This window comes from Bos javanicus, chromosome 1 (genome assembly GCF_032452875.1).
Source record: "Bos javanicus breed banteng chromosome 1, ARS-OSU_banteng_1.0, whole genome shotgun sequence".
Classification (NCBI taxonomy): Eukaryota; Metazoa; Chordata; class Mammalia; order Artiodactyla; family Bovidae; genus Bos; species Bos javanicus.
In genome coordinates, this window is record NC_083868.1 from 71773375 (window position 1) to 71799885 (window position 26511).

At 33.7% G+C, this 26511-nt stretch overlaps 1 protein-coding gene across 16 annotated transcripts in view; it reads right to left on the minus strand.

Annotated features, from left to right (window-relative positions):
• Window positions 1-26511, minus strand: part of DLG1 (discs large MAGUK scaffold protein 1) — a 271051-nt gene that overhangs the window by 28008 nt on the left and 216532 nt on the right. For 8 of the 16 annotated variants that reach the window (XM_061411876.1, XM_061411915.1, XM_061411922.1 and 5 more), the window contains 4 exons: window positions 20874-20988; window positions 15883-16059; window positions 12039-12108; window positions 8185-8284 (listed from right to left, as the gene is read on the minus strand). In XM_061411876.1, coding sequence (XP_061267860.1) covers window positions 8185-8284; window positions 12039-12108; window positions 15883-16059; window positions 20874-20988 — 462 coding nt within the window. Of the gene's footprint in view, window positions 1-7462; window positions 7497-8184; window positions 8285-12038; window positions 12109-15882; window positions 16060-20873; window positions 20989-26511 lie in introns of all 16 variants that reach the window. The other 8 variants (XM_061411982.1, XM_061411949.1, XM_061411940.1 and 5 more) reach the window with 2 other exon arrangements.

The window sequence follows — 26511 nt, forward strand, 5'->3', positions numbered from 1 at the left end:
CAATTGCCTGGCCCCTCCCTTCAAAGTGACGCCATTTCATAACTTGATTGTTCAGTAACACCCAGCACTCTTCTCATGTAAATGTAATCTCTAGTGTAGTCTTAGTAAGTGTTCTCCTTTCAATAAAAAGGAATTTTATCTATAAAAACTCAAATAACAAAAATTTCCATGGAAGAGATGTAAATCTAAATTTCTTATGTCAGGTGAAGGAAACAAAAATTAAAGCATAAGGAAAAAGTTTGGGGAGAAATATATGCTGTACCATACCACCTACACAGTCTCCTAAATTTAGAGAATGGTAAAACTTAGTACAGTTCTTGAAATGCTGTCATTGTGAAAAATAAGTCTGTTATTCTAACTTGCAAAGACAAGATACAACTTTCTTAATCATTGCTATGTATATTTTAAATAAAGGAGGAACATTAAAAATTATAAGACTGAAAAATATATAAACATTTAAAAAATGGTGGTTTTTTTAAAGTTTACATTTAAAAATTTCTTCTCGTTATCAGATGTCAAAACAATCATTTTAAACTGTTGTATAATATTCTATTGAACTGTTAAATCATGATTTATCTTACTATTTATTTTGCTTTAAACTGTTTTTCATAGACATCAACAATTCATTATTATGAATGTGTTCATATATGTTTTTCACCTTTTGTCCTATTTCCTTAAAATTCATTCCCAGAAGTAGGAATGCCACATAGAAAAAAGAAAAAGTTCTTAAATTTATACTAGGATTTCTAATATAGAAAAGAAAGAAATGTTAGTTATTGCATTTGAGCGAGTGGAAGGTGAGAGTAAGTCAAAGTATAGAAGAAACATTAACCATGGGTTGACAATGAGAGAAGTTGGATAAATGAATGCTTGTGGGGTTTATTTTATTATTTCTCTACTACTGAATATACCTGACATGTTATATACATATATACAAAGTTGAAGGTACTACATTCTCTTTTCTGGGGATTTCTCTTACTTATCTTGCATTCTCTAAAATTACCAATAGTTATAAAGCGATCAAATTCAAGTTCTTTCAAGTATGCTTTAAATAACTCCTCTACAGTAAAATCTTGCTACTTCAAGCATTGCCCTTGGAATAGCATCATCACCAATGGTTTGGGAGCTTATTAAACAGGTAAAATGCTCTTTCCCTGATAATACAAATAATCTTTTTCAAGGCATTTTATCAAAGAAAATATTCAAATATCCAATAAACATATAAAAGGTGTTCAAGTTTATTACTTATCAGGGAAATGAAAATTAAAACCCTAACAGCTGACTATGTGGGAGAGGTGACTGTGGGATGGTATGAGAGAATAGCATTGAAACACGTATATTAATTACCATATGTAAAATAGATGACCAGTATAAGTTCAATGCATGAAGCAGGCAGGGCACTCAAATCTGGTGCTCTGGCACAACTCAGAGGGATGGAGTGGGGAGGGAGGTGGGAGGTGGATTCAGGATGGGGGGATTATACCTGTATACTCATGGCTGATTCATGTCAATGTATGCCTAAAACCACCACAATACTGTAAAGTAATTAGCCTCCAATTAAAATAATTAAAAAACAAGCACCACAAAAGGTATCTATCATCCACCAGAATGACCAAAATGAAAAAACTAAAACAAAAGGTATGTCAAGTGTAGAGAAAGATATGTAGCAAACGGAACTCACATTCTACTGGAGGTGGGGAATGGGGTAAATTGACATACTCACTTTGTAAAATTACTTGGCATTATCTACTAAAGCCTATCATATTTATATATCTGTGACTCAACAATCCATTTCCTAGGTATTTTCCCAACAGAAAGACATATATTCATACTAAAAGACATTAAAGGAATGTTCAAAGGAACACCATTCAAAATAGCCCTAAATATATATGTTTATTTACAAATCTGAGACAATATATGTAGTTTCATAGTTTACTTTCTTCACTTATATTGTGAGCATTTTCCACAACATTATGCTTTAATATGAGTTTGAATGGTTATAAAATATTATACTGTATAATATGTCATTCTTCATCAACTACTTCCCAGCTGTAAGGCATTTTAGGGGCATTTCAATTTTGAGGGGCTGTAATTTCTAACCCCATTACTTCATGGCAAATAGATGGGGAAACAGTGGAAACAGTGTCAGACTTTATTTTTCTGGGCTCCAAAATCACTGCAGATGGTGATTGCAGCCATGAAATTAAAAGACGCTTACTCCTTTGAAGGAAAGTCATGATCAACCTAGATAGCATATTCAAAAGCAGAGACATTACTCTGCCAACAAAAGTCCATCTAGTCAAGGCTATGGTTTTTCCAGTGGTCATGTATGGATGTGAGAGTTGGACTGTGAAGAAAGCTGAGTGCCGAAGAATTGATGCTTTTGAAGTGTGGTGTTGGAGAAGACTCTTGAGAGTCCCTTGGACAGCAAGGAGATCCAACCAGTCCATCCTAAAGGAAATCAGTCCTGGGTGTTTTTTGGAAGGACTGATGCTAAAGCTGAAACTCCAGTACTTTGGCCACCTCATGCGAAGAGTTGACTCATTGGAAAAGACCCTGATGCTGGGAGGGACTGGGGGCAGGAGGAGAAGGGGACGACAGAGGATGAGATGGCTGGATGGCATCACTGACTTGATGGACATGAGTTTGGGTAAACTCCGGGAGTTGGTGATGGAAAGGGAGGCCTGGCATGCTGTGATTCATGGGGTAGCAAAGAGTCGGACACGATTGAGCGACTGAACTGAATTTCTAAAGATTAATGAAACACCCTGATATATAAACCTATGTCTCCACCTCTGATTACATCCTCAGGGTCAATTCCCTGAAGAGGAATTAGTAGGTCAAAAGATATGCTTTTCCAAAAACGCTGTACCAATTTACACTCCTAAAAGTAGTATATTAAAAGCAGTCATTTCACAGAACCATGCCCATCACTGGATATTCCTTTAAAAGAAAAGTTTGCTAAGCTGATGGGTAAAACATATCATTTTGTTTATTCATTATTAGGGCTGTTAAACATTTTTATGTGTTTATTTAATTGGCTTATTTTCTGAGTACTCTTCTTGTATCATTTGTCCAGTTTTCCAATGAAGAGTTAGTTTCTTACTTGATTTTTCAGAAATCTATGTGTTAAAATATTAACCTTTTGACATAAGACAGTATAAATAGTAAACAGTAAAAACAGTACAGTAAAACTCTTAAAGTTTTAATTTTTGTTTATAATGTTTGATGATCACAACCATTTCAAATCTCTCTAATCAAGTCCCACCTTTCTAATCAAACATTTCTTCTTGAGACTATATGTGTTTTCTCTTTGTTTTCCCTAAATACTACACATCATCAGTCTCAAAGAATACTACTACTCTTAAACTTACTCTCTTTTTACTCTCACACATTCTTCACACAAATGAAAATAAGTCTGGCTTTGGCATCTAAGAGCTCTGTACCATTCTACTCACATAAGTCTTTAAGACAGAAAAAGATGGGATGTAACAGGAAACCTATGTGCCTAACTGTAGAAATTTCTGAGGTATTCTACAAAATGGAAAGCTATAAAAATAAACTGCATACAAAACACAGGTACAAATCATGTCTGAAATTGTATGCTATAATTTCATTTCTGAGCACCTTATATAACCACTACTGAACTACACACACTTTTTATTCTCTTCTAAAGGAACAACAGACTGGTTCCAAATAGGAAAAGGAGTACGTCAAGGCTGTATATTGTCACCGTGCTTATTTAATTTCTATGCAGAGTACATCATGAGAAATGCTGGGCTGGAAGAAGCACAAGCTGGAATCAAGATTGCCGGGAGAAGTATCAATAACCTCAGACATGCAGATGACATCACCCTTATGGCAGAAAGTGAAGAGGAACTAAAGAGCCTCTTGATGAAAGTAAAAGAGGAGAGTGAAAAAGTTGGTTTAAAGCTCAACATTCAGAAAACTAAGATCATGGCATCTGGTCCCATCACTTCATGGGAAATAGATGGGGAAACATGGAAACAGTGTCAGACTTTATTTTTTGGGGCTCCAAAATCACTGCAGATGGTGATTGCAGCCATGAAATTAAAAGACGCTTACTCCTTGGAAGGAAAGTTATGACCAACCTAGATAGCATATTCAAAAGCAGAGACATTACTTTGCCAACAAAGGTCCGTCTAGTCAAGGCTATCGTTTTTCCAGTAGTCGTGCATGGATGTGAAAGTTGGACTGTGAAGAAACCTGAGCGCCGAAGAATTGATGCTTTTGAAGTGTGGTGTTGGAGAAGACTCTTGAGAGTCCCTTGGACTGCAAGGAGATCTAACCAGTCCATCCTAAAGGAAATCAGTCCTGGGTGTTCTTCAGAAGGATGATGCTGAAGCTGAAACTCCAGTACTTTGGCCACCTCATGCGAAGAGTTGACTCATTGCAAAAGACTCTGATGCTGGGAGGGATTGAGGGCAGGAGGAGAAGGGGACAACAGAGGATGAGATGGCTGAATGGCATCACCGCCTCGATGGATGTGAGTTTGAGGGAATTCCGGGAGTTGGTGATGGACAGGGAGGCCTGGCGAGCTGCAATTCATGGGGTTGCAAAGAGTTGGACACGACTGAGTGACTGAACTGAACTGAACTGAAAGTAATCTTAACCAGTTTTTTTCCTCTTGAATTTTTTCAAAATTGCCTCCTTAAAGCATAAAAGCTACACAGATTTCTATTTATGGCTCTTTTACAAGCTATGATGATTTAGTTGCGTCCTCCCAGATTTCCATCATATTCTAATTAGTTCTGTTAGTCAAAATTAGGTTTTGAAAGACAATTTCTCTTATTGCTTCCTCTACTGTCAGCAGGGTAAATCAATAATTTGATTTTCTTCTTTGTAGAATCATTGAATTCTTGTCTATGAAGAGTATTCTAGGGTATTTTGTTTCTCTCTGTGTTCTTTAATTAAATACCCTATTTTTTCAAAGGTTGTGTGAAATTACATGCAGATGTCCATCTTTCTTGCTATTCAGTGTTATTCCACAGCTCTTCAACAGGTTTATCTGGAATAATTTGTCCTTCTGTTCTCAATCCTTTCAGAGTCCTGTTCCAACAAAGCTCAATGAATACCAACATGAAGTCACACTTATTTTCTTGTATTAAAATTGCACAGAATTTTGCTTAGTTTATTCCTTGTATCCTGAACTTTGTTGTTTGGTTGCTAAGTTGTGTCTGACTCTTTGCGACTCCATGGACTATAGTCCATCAGGTTCCTCTGTCCATTGGATTTCCCAGGGAAAAATACTGGAGTGGGTTGCCATTTCCTTCTCCAGGGGATTTTCTCAACCCAGGGGTTGAACCCACATCTCTTACACTGGTAGGTGGATTCTTTATACTGCTGAGCCACCAGGGAAGCCTATCCTGAACTTTAAGATGTAGATAACTACCCACCCTTCTTCCCAGTATTTTCTATTGTATAATAATTAGCATCCTGTCAGCTGCTAGTAATGTTTTATGTGATAACCTCCATCTTATCCAGTTTTAGAATTTTACTGATTTTTTTTTCTGTTTCCATCAACCTTTTCTAAATAAAATCTTCTTGATGTGATCAAGTTACCAGGTGAATACATTCTTTCAGTTCCTGTGAGATGAAGCATAGAAACCTATCATTCAAGGAATCTTAAGTCATGACCAGAAAATAAATCAATGACATGGGTAATCAGTTATCATTTTTCATTTGTTTCTCTTTCCAAGCCCCACACCTCAATTAAAACAAGAGATGAAAATATGATGTGGTCAAGGAATCTGTCCGCTCAGTCATGTCCGACTCTTTGAGACCCCATGGACTGTAGCCTTCCAGGCTCCTCAGTCCATGGGATTTTCCAGGCAAGAGTACTGGAGTGGGTTGCCATTTCCTTCTCCAGGGGATGTTCCTGATCCAGGGATTGAACCCGGGTCTCCTGCAATGCAGCAGACGCTTTACCCTCTGAGCCATCAGGGAAGCGGTCAAGGTATAGTTATCTATTATAAAAAAAATCAATATTGGAACCAAATTCTTCATTAGTTCCTTTTCCCATGAGCTTTCCATAGGTCTCTGATGACCCAACAGATAACAGAAATCTGTGGGATCATTTGATGATCCATAGCACTGCATGACCATTCTCAAAATAAATTCTATAGCATTAAAAATCAGTGGAAATTTTTTCCAGTTTCTGAAGATTTTCACTGAGTTTTTCCCAAAGGAAAGAGATTAAAAAAAGGTGCCACTAGTGACAGTAAATTTCTGACTCTTGCCAGATCCCAAAAAGGCAAGTGCATAAATAGCAAAGTGTGTGTAACAGAAATAATTACATATAAAGCATACTGCTTTCAATCTCATATAAACCTTTAATTATTAAAAGTTGAAATAAAAGTCAAGTACCTATAGTTAAGCTTAAAAGTCCAATACAAAGTTAGCGTTAATCAAGAAAAAAAATCTATGAAATTACAAGTTTATTAACTTAGAAGTTGAAAGATATTGGCTAAATCCTTAATGATCAACAAATTATGAAGGTTTCAAAATGCTTAATAATGTAAATGGAAACAACTATTTAGAAAAAAACTTTAGCCTAAAAGATTACTTCTATGAGTCACTGTCACCTAAAATAACTTAGCAGTATTGGGTAAAATTTCACATTTAATCCATTTGAACACATTCACATTTAAAATTGTTTGCGAAAATGACTTATTTCATTCATTCATTCCAATATGCATTGAATGACTCCTACATATCAGACTCTATACCAAGCTTTATATGAAGATTAAATCCCAACTAGAAAATTAAACAGGAACAATGCACACACACACACACACACACACAATTCCCCGCAAACAGAGACGACATCTTGGTTAAAATAAAAAAAACCACAGGATAATATTTCTTATAATTCTTTCCATAACTTACATCTTCCATAAAAAAGATATATAAAATTTTCCTACCACACAGACTGCTATTTGAACTTGAGTTCTATAATTCTTTTCTAATATTTAAGGTCTATTGTGTTTTATTGTTTCACATTATAGCAATGCTTTTCGAACAGAGATTCAAAGTTATTTTAACATGTTTTAACAAAAAAGGTGGGGTGGAATAAAATAGTAAGGAAGATTATATTCTACCTTCTAATAATGAGGGCAGATAGTACTATGTTAAAAAAACATTAAAAGTCTATTTCTTCAAATTTAAAAAATTCCTAGAGAAAGCAATTGCCATAAAAATTACAAAGAGGAAAATATGAGCAGAGAGTTTTTCAAATGATGTGAAAAATGAAAAAAAATTAAAGGGTATTATAGAAATAAAAATCCCAAGCATATTATTAACATGAAAAATCTAAAAGCAATCTAAATCATACACCTCCTCATGCCAGATAGGCACTACCACGAGTCTCAAAATGTATCTGAAAAAGGTAGGTCTGTAGATGGAGGTAAAAAAGTAACTTGGGAGTATTTTGATCACTTACTCAGGCCTTTTGATCCCATGTCGTCAGGGATCTCCTGTAGAGAGTAGTTCCCAGAGAGCAAGCAATAAAAAGATAATCAAAGAAAATAGTTGTCAGTAATGCATAAAATTGGTGCTACAATAAGAGACAGTTCCAAGACCATTACAGGTGCACGTATCTTACAGAGCTCTTCTGCATATTTCTGAAAGTTTAATTAAGCTAATGGCTAGATACGCTCCACTAAAAGAATGTAAGTTCTATATGAGAAGCTGATTAAGGTAGAGAAGCAAAAATTTTGACTGTTTCTTGCTATTTTAAAAATAAAATTGAGATTGTCTACATATAATGAAGAAATAGGATAATACAGAATGTTTTGAAAAGATCTATTATTAAAGATTGGCAACGCTATACCTAGAAATCAATGAGAAGGTTCTGAGGTAACTCATGTTTTTGTCTAAAATATTCTTTTGAGATTATGTTGAATGTTTCTTATAAGAACCTTTACATAAAATAATTCTATTTTAAACACAGCTTAAAAATATCATTTACTTTAAGAATCCCTAAGGGGCCAGAAAAAGTTAAGATTGGTATGCAAATTAATTTATGCTTGTTAAGTTGTCCCTAGTTAAGATAAATAGTAACCTGTTGCAGCTCTTGAAACTGTCTCCATGGTAACAACCAACTGCAGGGCAGTAGGTCCCTCTACATTTATCTTCAGTTGACCACTGGATCCACATACTTACGGTCAGCATCACTTGTTTCCTGCTCACTCTGGTCCTTGTTCTTGTAGAAGGGGAATTTTCGGGAAAAGAGGTTCTTTTTACGCTTGTCATTGAATGACTGCTGAAGAAGAGAAGGAGGGGCAAAACAAAGGGATGTCTACTGTCTGTGTGTACAAAGGCCCAGCCTAGTAGCTCTGTGAAAGCTGACTCTTGTGACCACAGTGTGCAGTTTGTATATGAATTTTGCTTTATACAGTAAATTTCTAATTTACTATTAACTTCTCAAATTCTAACATTTTAACTGAAAGTACTGAAAAATTTAAGTTTATAAATTAAGGAGAATAATCCAGTGATACCTAAAAATAATAAGTAAGTGCTATTTGATTTTAAGAAAAAAAAAGGGAAGAGTAAACCAGATTAGCTACCACTATAGTCCAAACCAAATTCACATCTATTTATATCAATCCATATTCTTTAAGAAGATTTCTAGGTGCTCTATAGCCAAAATTACTTTAGCTATTCAAATATTTTTAATGGTTTACATAATAATCTTCATTGTCCTCTGGCTTTAGCAAATTTTTCCTTTTTTTTTTTTTTTAGCAAATTTTTTCCTTTTCTCTCTCTGTGGCTCCAACAAACTAACAAAAAGCCACTACTAAAAAAGAGAACCAAGAAAACTGAGAAAGTTGCTAGTGTTGAAAATTTAAAACAACCTTTTTTTAAAAAGAGAATTAGGATAACTAAATGCTTATGGCATGAATCATGAAATGGGAAGAAAACTAAGATGTGTCCATCAAGCACAGAGTCGAGCAAAAGAATTATCAGTGCTATCTAACCAAGGAAGAAGATTCAACTTTCCTGGCCAATTTAAATGCCATCATAACTGATGTATTAGCCTTTCAGCTCTACCATATTATCTATTTTTAAAGTATATATAAATAAAATGGAACCAGATTCAATCCACTGGCACCATGTCCTAAATAAGGAATAAAAGGTTTGATGCTTGTAATGCCAGAGAGGCAGTTAAAATTCTAGTAGTTTATACATAATTGTTATGACAGCCGATTTGATGGTCCCTTATTGCACAGATGTCTGAAACAAGTTTTTTCCCTTCTTGAATGTCCCATTTGTGCGTTGAGAGTTTTAAAAGCATGTAGCACAAAGAAAGATGAGGCTAAAGAGGAATAGCTTCTTTTGTAATTTGTCACAGGCACCCATGTCTTGAAGGAAATGGCCTTGTGACACCAGGAATTATTATTATTTTTTGAAGTGGGAACAACATAAAGGATAGAAATTTTGTTTCAATTTTTTTTTTAGTTTATCCGTGTCATACGATGCTATCAATATTTTGAAGTATATCAACACCAGATGGTGTTTTTTGGGGGTATGCCTATATTTTCAGTGATGGGGTATCAGGTGATTAAGGTACTGAAATGGATTAAAGTGACTTTAAGCTCAAATTCTATTACTTGAAAAGATTTATTTTGGTAAGAATATTTATTTTAATAATAAATAATATTTTTTAAAAACTTTTATTTTTATCTTTTTACATCAACAGTTCAAAATTAATAAATTCATAGTCATTAGTCAAGTGGACTGTTTTGATATTAATCTTAAAATATGAAGGCTCTGATAAAGAAAGCAGAAGTTAAAAACTAAGTTGAGGAAAAAAAAATGTGGAGAAATATAAGCTTATAGTTTCACAAACTGTCAAGAAGCATTATTTGAATAAAAACCCTTGCCTGAATCCAAATTTTAGAAAACAGAAAGAGAAGAAAACAAGTTTCTGTAGGAAAAAAATTCATGGTAATCTAATTTAGGGAAGGAATTTTTTGTTCACGACAATCACTGATTTCAAATTTAGTAATAATTTTAATGCCATCCAATAAAACTGATACATTTTTAATAAAAGGTTATTTACTCCTCCTACTGCATATATAGTGGTCAGAGTCAGTTTCACAGCAAACAACCAAAAGAAACATGAAGTTTAAAATGTTTTGATTTTTGATATCTTTGCAGTTAGCCAAAATGAGATATCATAAAGATATCATAATATAGGACAGAAAGAAATGCTTGTTAGTCAAGAATGTATTAATTGTATTATATCTAACATCCTGCAGGTGAAGAATTTATTAAAAGTGAAAAATAGCACAAGCAAAGAGGATGAAAATGTGTAGGGAAAACACAAAATTGAAGAAACGTACTACCTCTAGTTTCTTTATATTTTCAATACAAAACAATCTGTTTAGTTACTTATTATTATTCATGCTATACTGCAAGAGAGTGCAATAAATATAAGGACTGATAAAACATAAATTTATGAAACATATATCAAATATCTAGATATAAAATTTCCATATGTAGTATTTCAAAATAGCTAAATGAATGTTAAGAATGTTAATGAGAACCTAAAGTGTTTTTAAAAAGTCTGTATTGGAAATAAAGTCCATAACCTACCACATAAGGACAAGAAAAGAAGAGCTTAGAATGGGAAACGGTATTACAGAGAGATGCAGTTCTGTATCAATGGCAAGCGTATTTTTACCCCACTCAGTACCATGCATACTTTGGGTGCTGTGTTAGAACACAGTGACTGTGTATAAAGTTGGTTATAGTCAACAAACAAGACTAAGATTTAAATATGTCGTTAATTCAGTTAACTTCTTACAGTTTGAAAGGAAAGTTACAACATGCAATTCCTTTTTCAATACACTGACAATGTATTTACTAAAATATTTTAAAAGACATTATAAAATAAGCATGAAAATCACTGTATATATTTCAAATCCTGAGCATTTACTTGGGGATATTTTTCTTCAAAGATTTTCTATTTCAAATATTACTTCAGATTATACTATATAATTTTGTATTTTCTGAAAGGTACAAATAAATTTAAAAGAAATTTGTTATTCCCAAGATAACTGAATACATTATACAATTTACTGAGATTTAATTTCTTTGATTAAGGACTATATTCCTTTAAAATATTAAAACTTTGAATGCTTAATGATATCAGACATGTACAAAGAGTAGGATTAATTTATTTACAGAGTTAATTTTCCATATTCTTTTGAAACTTGATCAAAAGATGTATAAAACATTTGCTTTAGATGTAAAAATCCCCAAATATAAAACATTGCTATAAACAGTATTTCAACACAGTATGTGTTCAGCTCTTTCCTCAGGCTTATTGCTAGAATATTCCATTGCAGTATTTACACACATACTACAGGATGAAGCCTGTGATATCATCCCTTGACATTCACCAGATTCAAGGACTTTACATGAAAACAAAAATATATCTAAAAAATATATATATATAATAATTTTGATATATTTCTTGCCCATTTACAAAGTCCTCCTTTTGACTGTCCCTTTATTTCCTTAAGATAAAAATTCATATTGATTTAAACATTTGAAACATGGATTCTATTATTAAGTAATATTAGAATAAAGGAGGAAAAGAACAAGATAATTTCCACACTTGCAAAACTCCATAAACTTACATTATGAACTAGTTAATAATTTGGGGGGACCTATTTTCTCAGAAGATGTATTATTAGTTATGGCAATTAATACTGTTGATACAAGTTTCTGAATAACTGTTCATCTGTGTGAAGGCTGAATTCATTTCACTTTTAAAAATAACAACCAAAAGTATGTTAAGAATATACCAAATGACAATTCTGATAATCTGGAAAAGTCTGTGAAATGGGTGCTTTCATTTAATAAATTGCTTACTCAAGCAAATCTATTATTGTAAACCACCAATGGCAAGAGCTGTTGTTAATTCTTATGACGAGGTCCTTCTAACTTTAATAATGTAGCTCAAATAAGAATTATGAAAAAGTCAATAACAGATTTTATATACGCACCCCTTTATCTCCTCTTGCTTTAGAATTGAATTTCACTGTTTTTAATCGGGCTCGTTCTTTCTTCTCAACCCTGGCAAAGCACAGATCATTTTTTAAGTATAATAAACATACTCAAGGCTCTAATTAGAAATCATCAGGATTGCTACTTTAATATGGAGCATTTTTATATTTTAAAGCCTTTAAAAATCATTTGCATCTCACAATAACAACTTCTGAGAAATGAAATATAGGGCTCATTTTATTATGAAATAAAACCACTTATTAAGTACAAGTATGTATACTTATATATACACTCAAATCCATAACTATACTGAAATTATTATGATGTACCACTTCTGAGTTCAGCAATTTTCCAGGTTTTCCATTTGTTCTGGTTTTTGAATATTTAGCTTATGGAACACATATGCTAAAAACTCACTGTCAGAGCGAAAGCAAATGAAGTAAAATGTTAACAACTGAGGAAAGTAGATGAAAGAAATGTGGGTATTCTATGTACTATTCTTGTATTTCTTTGTACTTATATTTTCTGCAGCTCTGAAATTTTTAAAAATAAAAAGGAGGGAAATAAAAACATTTAAGCTTAATTCCAATGATATATTTGTATAAACACATAAAGTAACCATTTACAGTACACAAAATATAATTTTAAAGTATCTTTGGAAGGATACAGAAGAAATGGTAACCTTAGTTAACTTCTCAGGGAAGGTGAAATGGGTGGGTGGGGAACAGGGTGCGGAGGGGACCTGTACAGCTGTTAAAATCTTTTGAATTTTAAACCTTGTTGAAAGTGTTACCTTTGAAACAAGCAAGCAACATATTACAACAATGTATATAGTGTACAATCTACAGCCATGTATGAATATTGCAACCAGTATGAATCTTGAAAAATTTCATACAAATTAAGCTTTATAAATTCTTGATTTCAGCATAGCAATCATATTAGTATATAGCAGAAAAACCTACCAAAAAGCCTATGAATAAAAGCATATCTTTCTTTTCTTTTTTTTATTATCTAACTATAAAGTTTTACCATGGGTACAGAAGAACCCTAGCAGTCACGGATTTAAAATTTTTGTTTTTACTATTCCAGAGCAACCTTGAGAGTCCATGATAGGAATAATGAATTTATAATTTTGCCAAGGCATTTATTCAGGGCACTGAAAAACTAACATTTAGTGAGTGAACATTTACAACTCAAAATGGCTTTGTTTTCTAATCATTATTTTGCTTACTAAATAGTTGAGTGACTTCAACTGTGTTTGTCAATACTGTTCCCGAAAGAAAGCTAAGAACTGTAGGTTCTTAGCTAAGAACTCCAAGTCCTTGTGCTATTATTAAAGATGACAGCATTCTATGTAAAAAAATACAAGTTTAGAATACACTGAAGGATGAAATGGCATAACTGGCTGTGATTTCATACTGTAATTTATGGCAGAAAAATTATATTTTATATTATTATTCACAAATTTGGGAATTTGTAGAGGTGTCAAGGTATATCTCTTTGATCACTTTTGGCTTCAAAATCTAACCTTATAGAATTTTTATACAAAATGCAAAATATCTCTTTCCACCAAAGTCAGCTGTATTTCTCATTTGTTGCAGACACCTGTAAAGCCTTTGTAAGATAAAAGACTTCCAGAGATAAAGACAATTTTTAGGAACTCTGACCTCGATATTTAAGATGTGAGGTTTCTATTGACTCAACAAGGCACAGAGGAAGCATTTCTGCATTTAAAGGATACTATATTCTATTCTAGAGAAGAAGTTATGCTGAGGGCTGCATTGCTAAAAGAGGAGTTGTCACCAAATAGTTGGATCTTGCTAAAAATATGGATCTAGCCAACAACAGTCATAAATTCCAAAACCACAATTATAGAGATCTTGGCAATATTTCAACATTTGTATTCTTCAAAGTCTATCAACAGATGTACAAATATATATATGGTAGAGAGGTTTATAAACAGGCATATGATTTGGCGTAAGTATCAATTTAGAGTCTCAACAAAATAAGTATAAGTCCAGTTTATTAACAAGGAAAGAACAAGTTTATTATATCATAAGCGTGATTTGAAGTGAATTAACTAGCTAAAATAAACATTAATGTCTCTCTGACAATTTTCACTGGCAAGGCTATGGTTTTTCCTGTGGTCATGTATGGATGTGAGAGTTGGACTGTGAAGAAGGCTGAGCGCGGAAGAATTGATGCTTTTGAACTGTGGTGTTGGAGAAGACTCTTGAGAGTCCCTTGGACTGCAAGGAGATCCAACCAATCCATTCTAAAGGAGATCAGCCCTGAGTGTTCTTTGGAAGGAATGATGCTAAAGCTGAAACTCCAGTACTTTGGCCCCCTCATGCGAAGAGTTGACTCATTGGAAAAGACTCTTGATGCTGGGAGGGACTGGGGGCAAGAGGAGAAGGGGACGACAGAGGATAAGATGGCTAGATGGCATCACTGACTCGATGGACGTGAGTCTGAGTGAACTCCGGGAGTTGGTGATGGACAGGGAGGCCTGGCGTGCTGCGATTCATGGGGTCGCAAAGAGTCGGACACGACTGAGCGACTGATCTGATCTGATCTTAAAACTTTTAAGTTTTAGGCAATGATTTAGCTGAATCAGATCTCATATATAAGTTCTTTTGGGGAAATTATGAACTGATGTTTTAACACCTTCCCCATAAAAGTAGAGACATCCAATAACATTTCATTGACCTCAGAGAGGGTTGTTGGGATCACCTTTTTCAAAGAAACTCTGTACTTAACCACTTTTGCCACTAGATGTTAAGTACGCACCAGTGAGTGAATCACTACAATAACCAGTTAAAACAAAGAGGAAAGACTACTGAATGCACACATGATTCTAAATTAAACAAGAAAAAGAGATGATATCTAAAAGAAATAGCTAAACATTTCTAAAAATCTAAAATATCTAAAAGAAAATTTTAGATATTTCTAAAAATTTTGCACTTAAAACTCTTTCCCTTTTTTAATCTAGAAGAGGCAATTCACAAAATCAAAACCCCTGAAAATTTGAGTTTTAACACCACCTACATGGGAAAACTCATAGCTCAGTGAGTAAAGAATCTGCCTGCAAAGCAGGAGACCTGGGTTTGATTCCTGGGTCAGGAAGATCCCCTGGACAGAGGAGCCTGGCAGGCTATAGTCCATGGGGCTGCAAGAGTCGGAATGACTTAGCGACTGAAATCAAACCACCACATGGGAAAATTATAGAGGTTTTTAATTCTTTCTCCACTGGTATAGATCTGTGGCACAGTGACTTAAAATATACTTACTTTGTAGGAACTTTAGAGAAATTTCTATTTGGGGGCTTCATATTCTCTTACTATATCATTGGTTAAAATATAAAGTGAAAGGAAGTGAAAGTCGCTTAGTTGTGTCCGACTCTTTGTGACCCCATGGACTCTAAAGTCCACTGGATTCTCCAGGCCAGAATACTGGAATAGGTAGCCTTTCCCTTCTTCAAGGGATCTTCCCAACCCAGGGATGGAACCCAGGTCTCCCACACTGCAGGTGCATTCTTTACCAGCTGAGCCACAAGGGAAGCCCAAGAATACTGGAGTGGGTAGCCTATTCCTTCTCCAGCAGATCTTCCTGACACAGGAATTGAACTGGGGTCTCCTGCATTACTGGTGGATTCTTTACCAAATGCGCTATCAGGGAAGCCCAGTTACAATACAAGGTGAATAAAATTAAACGGCTGTGAAACACGATATAAAACACCAAGCATAAAATCATCACTTCAGTAAAGGAAATTAAAAAAAATCCCAGCAATTATTCACATTGCCCAATTTTCAAGTGGTAAGACTCTAACAGACTTATATTTACCTGCGTTTACTGGGAATCACCCCAACTTCATCACTTTCACCATCTGGTGTAACCTGTCTGGCTTGCCACCATTCATCATCAGAAGCATTAATAACATGGAGGATATCTCCAAATTTGAAGTTCAATCCCTGACTAGGAAGGCCACTGTCTTTAGTCTTGTCATAATCAAAGAGGGCCCTAGATTAAGAAGAAAAAAGTCTGCATTTCTTATAATGATATTATCAATATTAAATAAACAGGATCCTAAAAGTATATATATAATTTAGGTAGACAGTGAAACAATGTACCACGGTAGGCAAAATAATGCCAAGCTCAATTTTGTGTTATATACAAGAAGACAATGAGAGTAAAAAGAAATAGCAAAATTAACTTGTAATGGTAATAGACACACTATTCTCTCAATAGTGTATGAGAAATTTAAAATATTGTATAAGAAAATAAAAAAAATACTTTTAGTACAATCCAATAGCAAACTATATTTAATTCTAAAATGAAGATAAATTTGGTGAGTTGCTCTAAATTAATAAAGTAAATATTAAGAGACTCTCCCCTGTGACTAGACACACTTGGGAAAACAAATTTGCTGACTGATCTGATTCATCATTTGTGGACTTTAAGGCTAGAAGACCAGAGTGATTATTTTCCCAGGTAAGTATTGCTTTCATTTGTTCATAAAACCAGAGTTAATAGGGTTTTCAGAGTCAATAACAAATATGAAAACTAATTACACATGACTATATGATGACTTAACAGTTGCCAACTGTTTTGGAAAAAATACTGTATTAATTTAACATAATAATTTCAAAATGTTAGGAATATTTTAAATTTTGATAACAAAATAATGTCTTACTACTTAATGAGTGTACAATATTTAAAGAAATTAAAATTCTTAGATTCAAAAAACTTCTCTTAAGAGTAGAGGAAGGATCCCAGCAACTACATTTAAAATATAATTTGTTGATTCTTTTGTTTTAATTTGGCAATGGGAAATTAGGATACAAATCATATTTCTTTTCATGCTACTCAACTTTTAAGAAGCTGTCTCTTGAAGTAAAACTGAAGGGGGTGAAATTAATTGACAGCTAAATGAATGAACTAGTTAATGTTTTTCAAATATGTTCTTTCAAGTCTTTTCAGTGGCTAACAGTGTAAAGGAAATAGGTGAATCAAAAGTGGGAAGGTTTACTTAAACGTATATTAAAACATATACAACACATTGGATTTTATTTGAAGAATTCTAAAAGTATAGAATTCTACTGTAAAAATTAAGATTATAAATGATATAAATGCTAAAGTCATTACTTCAATAAATTCTGAATACTGAGGAAGCATCTTTCTACTTGCAAAATAGAGTTAACATCAAAAAACAAAGGTTTGATATAGTCAGGCATTTACTAAATATTTATTTAAAAAGGTAAAGATGACAAAGATGAAAATACAAATAAACAGAATACAAGATAACAGAGTAGCTTAAGAGGTAGAACAAATGCCACAAGACATTCAGAAAAGGGAAAACTATACCTTAACATTTTTATTATCATAAATTAAACTTTTGAATCAATACAACTATATTACCAATAAACAATGGAGAAACTCACAAGTTCTACTTCCTATGTTAACATTTAAACTTTGCCTTTTAGTACTCTGATTCATTAAAAAAAGGGAAGTACTCATGGAATACTTATGTGGGTTATTAATCATAAGAATATAATAAACACTTGTTAATCTACTATCAACCTAAAGGTTTCTACACAAAACTTTTACCAGTGACTCACATTCACCTGTGTATTTTTCCCCTCGATCCTGCTTTCCTCAGATTGAGTTAAGTGCTAATTAGAGTATAACCACTATTCTGAATACAGAGTTTATTATTTCCTCGCTCTTTACCCTTTTTTGCTGTTGGTTTGATTTTATCACACACATATGGATGACTATGTATCTATGTATGATTTTACTTATTTCAGATCTTTATAAAAAAGCACCATACTGTACACAGTCTATTGTAGCCTTAACTTCATTCTTACATTTGAGATTAAAAATATATTTACCAACAAGAACGATAAGACTTCTGGTTAATTATGGCAGATTGGCTACATGTGTCTACAGGCATGCCTCATTTTATTGTGTTTCACTTTATTGCACTTGGCAGATATTGTGTTTTTTTTTCCTCACAAATGGAAGGCCCTGTTAGTTTGCCATGACTATTGGCGCCATTTTTCTGACATTTGCTCACTTTGCGTCTCTGTGTCACCTTTTGGTAATTCTCCCAATACTTCAAACTTGTTCATTAATATATTTATTATGGTGATCAGTGATCCTTAATTTTACTATTGTAATCATTTTGGGGTATCACAAACCATGCTTTAATAAGATGGTAACTTGATAAATGTCTGTGTTCTGAATGCTCCACCAATTGGCCCTTTTCCCCACCTCTCTCCCTTTTCCTTGGGCGCCCCCCCTACTCCAAGACACGACAATATTGAAATTGGGCCATTGAATAGCCTGACAATGGCCTCTTAAGTACTCATGTGAAAGGAAGAGTCACAGGTCTCTCACTTTAAATGAGAAAAAAGTTATGCTTAGTGAAGAAGGGATGTTGAAAGCTAAGACAGGCCAAAAGCTAGGCTTCTTGCATTAGTAAGCCAGCCGAAAAAAAAAACGAAGGTTCTACTTGAGTACACACAGGAATAATAAGAAAGTGAAAAAGCCTTATTGCTGATACTGAGAATATTTTAGAGGTCTAGATAGAAGATCAAACCAGCCATAATATTTCTTTAAGCCAAAGTGTAACTCAGAGCAAGGCCCAAACTCTTCAGTTCTGTGAAGGCTGAGAGAAGTGAGGAAGCTGCAAAAGTTTGAAGTTTGGTTCCTAAGGTTTCAGGAAAGAAACCATCCCATAACATAGAAGTGCAAGGTAAAGCAGCAGATACTGATGTAAAAGAGACAACAAATTATCCAGAAGATCTAGCTAGGATAAGTAATGAAGGTTGTTACACTCAACAACAGACTTTCAGTGTGGACAAAACAGCCTCATATTGGAAGAAGATGCCATCTAGAACTTTCATAGCTATAGAGAAGTCAATGCCTGGCTTCAAAACTTCAAAGGGCAGGCTGACTCTCTTGTCAGGGCTTAATGGAGCTGTGAGTTTAAGTTAAACCAATGCTCATTTACCATTCTGAAAATCCAAGGGTCTTTAAGAACTATGCTAAATCTACGGGGCCTTCTGCCTGTGCCCTAGAATTGAAATTAACAAAGCCTAGATGACAGCACGTTTGTTTACAACACGGTTTACTGAATATTTTAAGCATACTGTTAAGACCTACTGCTCAAAAAAGATTTCTTTCAAAATGTTACTGCTAACTGACAATGTACTTGGTCACCCAAGAGTTTTGATGGAGATGAACAATGAAATGAATGTTATGCTGAGACAACTTCCATTCTGTAGCCCATGGATCAAGGAGTAATTTTGACTTTAGATGTCATTAAAAACACTGTTGATTCATGGGAAGAGGTCAAAATGTCAGTATTAATAGGAGTTTGCAGGAAATTGACTCCAATCTTCATGGATGACTTTGAGGGGTTTAAGACTTCAGCAGAGGAAGTTAGAAACAGAAAGAGAACTAGAATGAGAAGTGGAGCCAGAAGATGTGACTGAACTGCTGCAATCCCATGATAAAACTTGGAAAGATGTTTAAACTCAAAAGATGAGGATGCTTGTGGATGAGCAAAGAAAGTGGTTTCTTGAGGTAGAATCCACTCCTGGTGAAGATGCAGTGAAGCATATTGAAATAACAACAAGGTATGGAAATACTACATCAACTTACTTGATAAAGCAGCAGCAGAATTTGAGAGAACTGACTGTAATTTTGAAAAAAGTTGACTGTGGTTAAAATACTATCAAGCAGCATTACATGCTCCAGAGAAACTATTCATGAAAGGAAGAGTTGATCAATTTGGCAAATTCTACCACTGTCTTATTTTAAGAAACTGCCACAGCCACCTCAAACCTTTAGCAACCACCTCCCTGATCAGTCAGCAATCATCAACACAGAGGTAGGACCTTCCATCAGAAAAAAAAAAATATTGAAATTGCTTAAGGTTCGTTGACAATTAGCATTTTTTTAAGCAATAAAATATTTTAAAATTGAGATTATATTTTTTAAGAGTCATAATGCTACTGTACATTTAAAGACTACAGAACAGTGTAAATATAAGTTTTATATGCACTGGGGAACCAAAATATTCATGACTTCCTTTATTGTGATATTCACTGTACTGTGGTCTGTAACTGAACCTGGAAAATCTCTCAAGTAATGCTTGCATTTTCTTTCCATCCTAAAACTCACTAAAATGACAATAACAACAACAACAAAAGATAAATACAAAAGAGAGATGACAGCAGGAGAAGACAGAGTTTAACATGGTTTTGAATGATGGTAAATTTAGAGTAGAGGAAGCTCTAAATGGCGTATCTGAAGAGAGGGGTTGAAATAAAATAACCGAAGTAATATTTACTCTACAAGACCCTAGAAATGCTCACAAATTAGAAGTGCACACTATCCAGGTAGGCAGAGATAAATTACAGCAGTGAACACAGAAGGACTGGTAGAAATTACAGTAATTAAATGTTACTCAAACAAAGAATATTTTATTCTAAAAAAGATACCGGAAAAGAAAACTGTTGGATATGTCATAACAACTTAAAAAAGTTTCTAGTCCTTATGTATTTTGTCTTTATCATACTATTATTATTATTCAAGAGGTTATATAACTGTCATTAATAAAATTATAATAATATCCCAAAGACATACTATTTCTAAAAGACACACTATCAGGAAATCAATCATAAAAAACATTTCCTTGGTTTTCAATACTGCGTTTTCCTTGCAATATACTTTTCTATAGTGAAAACTAAGTCATAGTGAAAATCCTGAAAGAACTTGCATGCATAAATGAAGACTGCTATAACTAGAAATTAAAAAAACTTTACCTGACATAGAGGGATCGCTTCTGGCTAGTTCGAAGAGAACCTGAACCTGAACTAATGCTACTATTCATCATCTGCTCCCGTAAGTCATGTATTTTGGCTTCAAAACGACTGTATTCTGATAGAAGAAAAAAGAAAAGTAAATTCATATTTTATATCCTAAAAAATTACTTGAAGATAAAGTATTAAATATGTAAGCTGTCTTATAATTGATTAAATGTGGTCAGACTCTTAAGAGAGTAATCTATACAAGATTTTGCCCAATATGTAAATTTCAAAACTTAACAATCTTCTAAATGTACCATAAATTAGAACTGGCTGATAACAATATTTTCAGTACACTATTTTAGAGCTCATATCACATTTAATAAATTAAAAGACAATCTCCATGCATCAAATAGCAGTATTAATCCTACTTTACTGTTGAATTTAACTGTAAATTTTAAAAAGTAGGATTTATTCTAATTTCTATACTAAAAAAAGAAGTCTAAAATAATTTACACTAGACACTCTGTTTACTGACTTTTCCCCCTGTGAAGACGTCAACTAATTATATTTTCAAATTATACATAATATGGGGAAAATATGCCTTAGAAGCTAATGAAATTAACTTTACTTCAACTCATTTTGTAATTTATAAATTTTCAGAACAGCAAAATAAGACACAAAAAGCAATCTGAAGGAATAAATATATTATTTAAGATATTTTTATAAAAAACAAATATGATTTTGAAGATGGACAACTTTAAATTATTCCATACATTAAAAACTACCAAAACTATTAATAACAAGTTTATAATCACTTAAAAAATACTGTAATTACATGGTTATACCCACTTATACCTTTTTCTCTATTTGTAATAACCAATTGTCTTTTCTTATAAAACCAGTCTCATAACAAAAGCAAGCTATGTGTCTGGAGTGTGTGTAGTTTAAGAAGACAAAAAGTAAACATGATTATTGCTGCATTACTCTTTGTTTTACCACAGTCACCAAATTTATTTGCTGGATACCAAGACTAATTAATTGTAGCCTGTTAGGCTTGTCTGTCCATAGGATTTTTCAGGCAAGAATACTGGAGTGGTTTGCCATCTCCTTCTCCAGGGGATCTCCCTGACCCAGAGATCAAACCTGTGTCTCCTGCAGGTGGATTATTCCTTACCTGCTGAGTCACTGGGGAAGCCAAGTGAAGCAACAATTCATCAAAAAACTCAAAAATATTTAAATGTTCACAATAATACATATTCTTTTATTGTTCTTTACAAATATAATAGAAAATATAAAGTATAAAAATTAGTAGACTGGTTAGTAAAAAATGAATCCCTGACAATTCAACAATTAGCAACTCATGGCAAATCTTTAGGCTATGAAGACACAGCTAAGACACAGATTGATGAATGAAGACATAGGTTAAAAATATGAAGTGAATCTTGAGTTTACACTGGCTCTTCTAATTAAAAATTAGTACCATTAGGTTTTTACTTAATCTCTTAATGCTTTCTTACATATGAAGAATCCTGGTTCTCAACACACTGGGGATTACAGAATTACAGTACTCCATCACAACTTGCTTGTTTATAATACCAACATTACAATCATTACATGATCACTGAAAATACTTAACTATCTTCCCTAGTTCTTTTTATTTTGGAGTATGTTCTGTTAGAAATATACAGTTGAACACCATTTTAAAATCACTTGGAATATTCCTTCCTAGGTGTGAATGCTGCCAGATGGATAGACATCAAGGTTCACTTGTTCATTTTATTTTCAACTTCACTTTTAAGGGGTTACTTTGTAAACTTTTCATTTTTTTTTATAGGTGGGTAAAATAGTTCCAAAGTCAAATCTATAAAACAACAATATTAAACAAGGATATCCCTTTCTCCCTACCCTATTCTGTTCTGGTCATTATAAACATTTAAAGAAAGGTTTATCCTTCCATTTAAAATAATATAAGTAAATATATATGTTCATGTAAATATGTTTACACTTATATTATTTTAGTAAATGTATATTTATACATATTTTGTAATTATGTATATATGTACACACACATATATGTATTGCTCCTCCTTCTTTAATAAACAGTAACATACACATTTCTCTACCTTGCTTATTTTATTCAATAATAAGCATAGCAGTAGTCTTACTGCAGTAATAGTAAGAATGCTCCACACCATATACAGATGTCCCTCCTTTTTTTTTTTAAAGCTACATGGTTCTTTTATTTCTAACCTCTGTCTCTGTTACAACAAGATACTGTATAGGGTTAGATTTGCTTTACTATCAAATCTGAAAATTATTTTCTTGAAACAATTAAGGTGAAGTAACTTTTGATATGACTGAAGTTGTGTGTGTGAACTCCAGTTCTATTCATACTATTCTATGTTTATATGTTGAATATATATGAATATATTTACAAATATACCTTTTATATAAAAAGCCTGAAGCAGATTATATATTCCAAGCATGCCTCGCATCCCATATGGTTTTGTACTATGTAACCTTGCCATTTCCCCATCAAGAGGTGAAGTCTAATCCTCTTCTTCAGTTTGGGCTGGTCTTATGACTCAACTAAGCAAGTCAATGTGGTAGAAATGATCATATGGGACTTTCCAGGTTAGATCAGAAGAGTCTGTGGAACTTTTTCCTGGTTCTCATGGGGTGCTTCATCTGGAGGAAGCCAGGATCATGTAAGAAGTCCAAGCACCACTCTGTAGAGGTCATGCAATAGTGCTCTGAGCCTAAACCTTTAGCTGGTACCAAAAGTCACAAGAAAAGGGGAGTGAAACCATTTTGGACCTTCCAAAGTAGCTTATCCATCTGCTGAATCCCATTAAGTGACTTCAGTCTATGCCACAAGGACCATCCAAGCCAAAATTCTGGCTGAATTCCTAATCTACTGAATCCACAAAATGATTGCTATCTTAATCCACTGAGCTTTAGGGGTAGTTATGAAGTAACAGTAACTAGAACACAGTCTCACTGTGCAGTCTATTTTATTTGTTCATGAATATATACACACACACATGGACAAGCCTAAGTTTATATATACACACACACACACACACAACTAGATTCCTAAACAAGGGATCATATATATTATTTAAATATAATATATAAAATATTTATATAAAATTTGTATTTTACTAAACATGTTTATAAAACATTTATATACACATAATAAAATATATCTACATAAAATTTATATATTTATAAAAGTGAATATATAAACATAAAATCAGGAAGCTTTATTCTGTTGTTCTAACAGATTTTGTTGGATTTTGGACCCTACTATGAGAAATCTCCCCAAATCTGATTTGAAACATTATCCTTTTGTTAATAACGTCAAAGCAATCAGAAAGTTTATTCTATGTTAGTATTATCTTCAATTCTACCCCCACTTTCTGATAACTGCATTTTCTCCAAATTGTTACAGCATACAGTTTTTTCATATTATGCATGCTTTTCCTTATAACTATCTTAATTACTAATAGCAGTCTTTATATCAGTATCTCTTCCATCATTTTGGGTGTCTGAAGTTTGCTCTTTCTTTTCAGGAAGGGTTATGTGAACCCTAATTCTTCACTAATATATTTGATTGCAGCCTTTATATTTCAAGCCCATTTGTTTCAGTTTCTTTCTCTGATTCTTAAGTATATTGACTGCAGTGTCTCCTATAAACCACTGCTGATGAACTTCTGATGACTACTTCATTTTATTTTTTTTTAAAAACATTTTTTGAGGGCCTGCAATTTCATCAAAGTATTTTTCTTTTAATTTCAATAATTTTATTAGAATATTTCTCGGTGATTGTTATCACCTTAGGTACCTATTCAAACCTTTTGATATGCAGTTTTAATTTTTTTTTTAATTTTAGAAAAGTTTTCCTGTTTATACATTTTAATTATTTGTTTAGTTGTACTGTTTTTTTCCTATGAGATTCCTATTAAATGTATGTCTAATATTCTCTGCCAACTTTCTGTATCTGTCACTCTCAAATCCATTTTTATTATTTTTTAAAAGATTAATATATTTTTCAAGATTGAAGTAATCACAAACTGTTTTTCCTGAACCATTTGAGAGTAACTTGCTACCGTGATGTCTCATCACTCTTGAATTCTCAGTGTGTATTTCCTACAAATAAAGATGTTTTTTAATACAATCATAAAACTGTCAAAATTAAGAAAGCAACATTAATACATTACTACATCATGCTCACATTCCATTTAAGTTTCCTCATAATATCATTAAGAGCAAATCGATCAAGTTTGAAACCATGAGTTGTCCTATGAGACATCCCCTCGAGAGAGAGCAGTTCCTCAAGTCTCCTTGACTTTGCAATCTTACTACTGCTGAAAACTACAGGTCAATTATTTTGTAGAACTTCTCTTTAGATTTGTTGATGTTCCCACATGATGAGACCTGCAACTTTGGCAGGAATGTTACAGAAGAGATGTATGTTTCTTCCAATGCACCCTACCAGGTGGTATACATTTTTGATTTGTCCCATTACCGATGCTATCAACTTTATGCTATCAACTTTCAACACTTGATGAACGTTATGTGAGCCAGGTTTCTTTACTGCAAAATTATTTTTTTTTCAGTTGCAAATAAGTTATTGAAACTATGCACACTTCTCCATTCTCATTCAATTAACTCATTTATTAGTAAAGCCTTATTATTTCCTAGTTCATTCAGTGGATTACTATCAGGTATTATTATCATCAATTTGATGCTCCAATTGTTCCCTACTTGGCCTTTTGAACTGGATTATGTACCCTTTTGACATGCCTCCCATCATTCCTTGAGCACCATGCTTTCTGGCATAAAATATTACAGGATAATCTAATACTTTCCCTGCCCAACTCTTGAAACAAGCTATTTATCCAAACAGCCTTGGCAATTTAGATGGGAGTGGCAAATAGATGGGGAAACAGTGGAAATAGTGGCTGACTTTATTTTTGGGGCTCCAAAATCACTGCAGATGGTGACTGCAGCCATGAAATTAAAAGACACTTACTCCTTGGAAGGAAAGTTATGACCAACCTAGATAGCGTATTAAAAAGCAGAGATATTACTTTGTCAACAAAGGTCCGTTTAGTCAAGGCTATGGTTTTTCCAGTAGTCATGTATGGATGTGAGAGTTAGACTATAAAGAAAGCTGAGTGCTGAAGAATTGATGCTTTGAATTGTGGTGTTGGAGAAGACTCTTGAGAGTCCCTTGGACTGCAAGGAGATCCAACCAGTCCATCCTAAAGGAGATCAGTCCTGGGTGTTCATTGGAAGGACTGATGTTGAAGCAGAAACTCCAATATTTTGGCCACCTGATGCAAAGAGCTGACTCATTTGAGAAGACCCTGATGCTGGAAAAGATTGAGGGCAGGAGGAGAAGGGGACAACAGAGTATGAGACGGTTGGATGGCATCACTGACTCAATGGACATGGGTTTGGGTAGACTCCAGCAGTTGGTGATGGACAGGGAGGCCCGGCGTGCTGTGGTTCATGGGGTCGCAAAGAGTCAGACATGACTGAGTGACTGAACTGAACTGAGTATTTAGAAACCAAGATCTGAATCTTAGGTGTGCTGACTGCTATTGGAGTGGCAGTGACCCCACACCTTTTCAGTGGACTGAGC